The 6,308-nt window shown below is 58.1% G+C and overlaps 1 protein-coding gene across 1 annotated transcript in view; it reads right to left on the reverse strand.

The window, feature by feature from the left end:
* The window catches only part of ISOC2 (isochorismatase domain containing 2), a 7,250-nt gene extending 3,792 nt beyond the window's left edge, over positions 1–3,458 (reverse strand). Inside the window, exon 1 of the mRNA XM_029585471.1 lies at positions 3,175–3,458. Coding sequence (XP_029441331.1) covers positions 3,175–3,306 — 132 coding nt within the window. The 5' untranslated portion in view covers positions 3,307–3,458. The remainder of the gene's footprint in view (positions 1–3,174) is intronic.
* Between the last annotated feature and the right edge of the window lie 2,850 nt (positions 3,459–6,308).

Raw genomic sequence — 6,308 nt, forward strand, 5'->3', positions numbered from 1 at the left:
TGTATCCCTGTCTCCCATCCCTGAGCCCTCCAGTCCTAGGTGACAGGCTCTGTATCCCTGCACCCATCCCCTGAGCCCTCCAGTCCCAAAGGCGACAGGCTCTGTATCCCTGCTCCCTCCCCTGATCCCTCCAGTCCCAGAGGTGACAGTCTCTGTATCCCTGCCCCCATCTCCTGATCCCTCCAGTCCTAGAGGCATGACAGGCTCTGTATCCCTGCCCATCCCCTGATCCCTCCAGTCCTAGAGGTGACAGGCTCTGTATCCCTGCCCCCCACCCCTGATCCCTCCAGTCCTAGAGGTGACAGGCTCTGTATCCCTGCCCCCATCCCCTGATCCCTCCAGTCCTAGAGGTGACAGGCTCTGTATCCTGCACCCATCCCCTGATCCCTCCAGTCCTAGAGGTGACAGGCTCTGTATCCCTGCACCCATCCCCTGATCCCTCCAGTCCTAGAGGTGACAGGCTCTGTATCCCTGCACCCATCCCCTGAGCCCTCCAGTCCTAGAGGTGACAGGCTCTGTATCCCTGCACCCATCCCCTGATCCCTCCAGTCCTAGAGGTGACAGGCTCTGTATCCCTGCACCCATCCCCTGAGCCCTCCAGTCCTAGAGGTGACAGGCTCTGTATCCCTGCACCCATCCCCTGATCCCTCCAGTCGTAGAGGTGACAGGCTCTGTATCCTTGCACCCGTCCCCTGATCCCTCCAGTCCTAGAGGTGACAGGCTCTGTATCCCTGCACCCAACCCCTGATCCCTCCAGTCCTAGAGGTGACAGGCTCTGTATCCCTGCACCCGTCCCCTGATCCCTCCAGTCCTAGAGGTGACAGACTCTGTATCCCTGCACCCGTCCCCTGATCCCTCCAGTCCTAGAGGTGACAGGCTCTGTATCCCTGCCCCCCGTCCCCTGATCCCTCCAGTCCTAGAGGTGACAGGCTCTGTATCCCTGCACCCGTCCCCTGATCCCTCCAGTCCTAGAGGTGACAGGATCTGTATCCCTGCACCATCCCCTGATCCCTCCAGTCCTAGAGGTGACAGACTCTGTATCCCTGCACTCATCCCCTGATCCCTCCAGTCCTAGAGGTGACAGGCTCTGTATCCCTGCTCCCATCCCCTGATCCCTCCAGTCCTAGAGGTGACAGGATCTGTATCCCTGCACCCGTCCCCTGAGCCCTTCAGTCCTAGAGGTGACAGGCTCTGTATCCCTGCACCCGTCCCCTGAGCCCTTCAGTCCTAGAGGTGACAGGCTCTGTATCCCTGCACCCGTCCCCTGAGCCCTTCAGTCCTAGAGGTGACAGGATCTGTATCCCTGCACCCGTCCCCTGATCCCTCCAGTCCTAGAGGTGACAGGATCTGTATCTCTGCACCCGTCCCCTGAGCCCTTCAGTCCTAGAGGTGACAGGCTCTGTATCCCTGCACCCGTCCCCTGATCCCTCCAGTCCTAGAGGTGACAGGCTCTGTATCCCTGCACCCGTCCCCTGATCCCTCCAGTCCTAGAGGTGACAGACTCTGTATCCCTGCACCCGTCCCCTGATCCCTCCAGTCCTAGAGGTGACAGACTCTGTATCCCTGCACCCGTCCCCTGACCCCTCCAGTCCTAGAGGTGACAGACTCTGTATCCCTGCACCCGTCCCCTGATCCCTCCAGTCCTAGAGGTGACAGGCTCTGTATCCCTGCACCCATCCCCTGATCCCTCCAGTCCTAGAGGTGACAGGCTCTGTATCCCTGCACCCGTCCCCTGATCCCTCCAGTCCTAGAGGTGACAGGCTCTGTATCCCTGCACCCGTCCCCTGATCCCTCCAGTCCTAGAGGTGACAGGCTCTGTATCCCTGCACCCGTCCCCTGAGTCCTCCAGTCCTAGAGGTGACAGGCTCTGTATCCCTGCACCCGTCCCCTGATCCCTCCAGTCCTAGAGGTGACAGGCTCTGTATCCCTGCACCCGTCCCTGATCCCTCCAGTCCTAGAGGTGACAGGCTCTGTATCCCTCCTCCCATCCCCTGATCCCTCCAGTCCTAGAGGTGACAGGCTCTGTATCCCTGCACCCGTCCCCTGATCCCTCCAGTCCTAGAGGTGACAGGCTCTGTATCCCTGCACCCGTCCCCTGATCCCTCCAGTCCTAGAGGTGACAGGCTCTGTATCCCTGCACCCGTCCCCTGAGCCCTCCAGTCCTAGAGGTGACAGGCTCTGTATCCCTGCACCCGTCCCCTGATCCCTCCAGTCCTAGAGGTGACAGGCTCTGTATCCCTGCACCCGTCCCCTGATCCCTCCAGTCCTAGAGGTGACAGGCTCTGTATCCCCTCCTCCCATCCCCTGTTCCCTCCAGTCCTAGAGGTGACAGGCTCTGTATCCCTGCACCCGTCCCCTGATCCCTCCAGTCCTAGAGGTGACAGGCTCTGTATCCCTGCACCCGTCCCCTGATCCCTCCAGTCCTAGAGGTGACAGGCTCTGTATCCCTCCTCCCATCCCCTGAGCCCTCCAGTCCTAGAGGTGACAGGCTCTGTATCCCTGCACCCGTCCCCTGATCCCTCCAGTCCTAGAGGTGACAGGCTCTGTATCCCTGCCCCCATCCCCTGATCCCTCCAGTCCTAGAGGTGACAGGCTCTGTATCCCTGCACCCATCCCCTGATCCCTCCAGTCCTAGAGGTGACAGGCTCTGTATCCCTGCGCCCATCCCCTGATCCCTCCAGTCCTAGAGGTGACAGACTCTGTATCCCTGCTCCCATCCCCTGAGCCCTCCAGTCCTAGAGGTGACAGGCTCTGTATCCCTGCGCCCATCCCCTGAGCCCTCCAGTCCTAGAGGTGACAGGCTCTGTATCCCTGCTCCCATGCCCTGAGCCCTCCCAGTCCTAGAGGTGACAGGCTCTGTATCCCTGCCCCCATCCCCTGATCCCTCCAGTCCTATGGGCTCTGCATTCCTCACATGCTGTTTCTAGAGTTGCCAACTTTTTCACAGACCAGGCCTGGACACTTGGGGACTGGGGAGGGGCTTACATGCTCATTTGCATAAGCGTGTACTTATGATCTCCCTTCCAGCATCTTCGGGCAATGAAGGGGAGTCCCTGCCACTCCGTTGCTCCCCTTTTCTTAGCTGAACTCCATGGCGCAGGCTGCTTAGTGGACTTCCTCAGCTCAGTCCCACCTGCGTGACATAGACAGATCCTCGCCAAAACCCCCCCTCACCTGGAGGACTCGGGCGGCCACCGACACAATCTCCGGGAAATAGGCGATGTTGTGCCGGAACTTCTCCTGCATGTCGCAGAGGAAGAGCACGCTGGATTTCTGGCTCAGCTTGCCGACTCGCCGCAGCGCCATCTCCCCCCGCTCAGGGCACCGCAGAGCCGCAATGGGAGGCGAAGCTCACGCTGGCATCTGCCCAGGAGCCTCTCCGGCAGTGCCCAGCCGGCCCCAAACACTTCCACAGCAAGGCCAAGCGGCCGCCCCGCCCCCGCTGTCCGCCAATGGGGAGCCAGGGGCGTGGCTCGGAAAGCAGGGCAGCCGGAGCCACCCCCTTCCCCTGGCCAATGGGAGCGGACCGGACTGCCGATCACGCGCTGCTAATGCTTCCGGTAGGTGGGGCAGACCTCGGCGCCCGTTTTTATGGTAATCATTTTGTGTATTACTAGCGCCACGTGGGAAGCTGTCAGGTGACGTTGCCGTCTGCCGCTCCCCCCACCCCAGACTTTGAGGTAGTGATCACCCACCGTGGCCACGCCCCCATCTGCAGCTTGCCCGGGGAGGGCCGAAGTGGCTGAGCATTTCTCCTGTCTCTCCCTTCGCCCACTGCCGCGGTGTGATGCTCACGATCAGCTCACTGCAGCAGCCTAGTGCTCTTTTTTTTTATTCCGGAGTTTTGCATTTTATTTGCATGTCATCTTCCTTTTACTCTCTTATGAATGTTAGCCACAAGGGATTTTCGACAGAGCAGTGTATAAATGTTTTCAATAAATAAAAATATGTGATTTATATTCCTCCTGTCAGGCACTTCAAAGTAAATTAGGTTCAGGTACTATAGCTATGTCCCTATTCCCAGGGGGTTTACAATCTAAATTTCTATCTGAGCCAATGGGAGGGTGAAGTGCTTTGTCAAAGGTGATGGGGTAGCACAAAGATGTGAACCCTGAGTTTCTGTGGTTTGTACTCAATGGCCCTTAACTACTAGGCTTCTCCAGAAGGGAGCTAAAGCGATTTGCTCCCATGGTCTCACAGAAAGTCAGGGGTAGAGCTGAGGCACAGGGAGATTGTGACTCCCCCTAGGGTCAGACACTCAGAGCCAGGAATTAGATAAAGTGACTCCCCCTAGGATCACACACAGAGAGTCAGTGACAGAGCCAGGGATTAGAGCTGAGGCACAGGGGGATAAAGTGACTCCCCCCAGGGTCACACACAGAGAGTCAGTGACAGAGCCGGGGATTAGAGCTGAGGCACAGGGAGATAAAGTGACTCCCCCCAGGGTCACACACAGAGAGTCAGTGACAGAGCCGGGGATTAGAGCTGAGGCACAGGGGGATAAAGTGACTCCCCCCAGGGTCACTCACAGAGAGTCAGTGACAGAGCCGGGGATTAGAGCTGAGGCACAGGGAGATAAAGTGACTCCCCCCAGGGTCACTCACAGAGAGTCAGTGACAGAGCCGGGGATTAGAGCTGAGGCACAGGGAGATAAAGTGACTCCCCCCAGGGTCACTCACAGAGAGTCAGTGACAGAGCTGGGGATTAGAACTGAGGCACAGGGAGATAAAGTGACTCCCCCCAGGGTCACACACAGAGAGTCAGTGACAGAGCCGGGGATTAGAGCTGAGGCACAGGGAGATAAAGTGACTCCCCCAGGGTCACACACAGAGAGTCAGTGACAGAGCCAGGGATTAGAGCTGAGGCACAGGGAGATAAAGTGACTCCCCCCAGGGTCGCACACAGAGACTCAGTGACAGAGCCGGGGATTAGAGCTGAGGCACAGGGAGATAAAGTGACTCCCCCAGGGTCACACACAGAGAGTCAGTGACAGAGCCAGGGATTAGAGCTGAGGCACAGGGAGATAAAGTGACTCCCCCCAGGGCACGAGAAGTCAGTGACAGAGCCGGGGATTAGAGCTGAGGCACAGGGGGATAAAGTTGACCATCCCTCCCCCCCAGGGTCACTACACAGAGAGTCGAGTGACATAGCCGGGGATTAGAGCTGAGGCACAGGGGAGATAAAGTGACTTCCCCCCAGGGTCCCTCCAGAGAGTCAGTGACAGAGCCGGGGATTAGAGGCCTGAGGCACAGGGAGAGTAAAGTGGACTCCCCCCAGGGTCACTCACAGAGAGTCAGTGACAGAGCTGGGGATTAGAACTGAGGCACAGGGAGATAAAGTGACTCCCCCCAGGGTCACACACAGAGAGTCAGTGACAGAGCCGGGGATTAGAGCTGAGGCACAGGGAGATAAAGTGACTCCCCCCAGGGTCACACACAGAGAGTCAGTGACAGAGCCAGGGATTAGAGCTGAGGCACAGGGAGATAAAGTGACTCCCCCCAGGGTCACACACAGAGAGTCAGTGACAGAGCCGGGGATTAGAGCTGAGGCACAGGGAGATAAAGTGACTCCCCCCAGGGTCACACACAGAGAGTCAGTGACAGAGCCAGGGATTAGAGCTGAGGCACAGGGAGATAAAGTGACTCCCCCCAGGGTCGCACACAGAGAGTCAGTGACAGAGCCGGGGATTAGAGCTGAGGCACAGGGAGATAAAGTGACTCCCCCCAGGGTCACACACAGAGAGTCAGTGACAGAGCCGGGGATTAGAGCTGAGGCACAGGGAGATAAAGTGACTCCCCCCAGGGTCGCACACAGAGAGTCAGTGACAGAGCCGGGGATTAGAGCTGAGGCACAGGGAGATATAAGTGACTCCCCCCAGGGTCACACACAGAGAGTCAGTGACAGAGCCAGGGATTAGAGCTGAGGCACAGGGAGATAAAGTGACTCCCCCAGGGTCCCACACAGAGAGTCAGTGACAGAGCCGGGGATTAGAGCTGAGGCACAGGGAGATAAAGTGACTCCCCCAGGGTCACACACACAGTCAGTGACAGAGCCGGGGATTAGAGCTGAGGCACAGGGAGATAAAGTGACTCCCCCAGGGTCACACACACAGTCAGTGACAGAGCCAGGGACTGGAGCTGAGGCACAAGGATCTGCTTCTATCTCTTCCCCTCTCTCTCACCCTCTTTTTCCTTCTCCCTCGCTCTCTTTCTCTTCATTTTCTCCTTCTCTCTCCTTCATACTCTCCCTTCCTTCCTTTGTAACCTGTTGGACCGGTTTATCCATGTTCCCTTGCAATGTTTTTCCCC

Source organism: Rhinatrema bivittatum, chromosome 19 (assembly GCF_901001135.1).
Source record: "Rhinatrema bivittatum chromosome 19, aRhiBiv1.1, whole genome shotgun sequence".
Lineage (NCBI taxonomy): Eukaryota > Metazoa > Chordata > Amphibia > Gymnophiona > Rhinatrematidae > Rhinatrema > Rhinatrema bivittatum.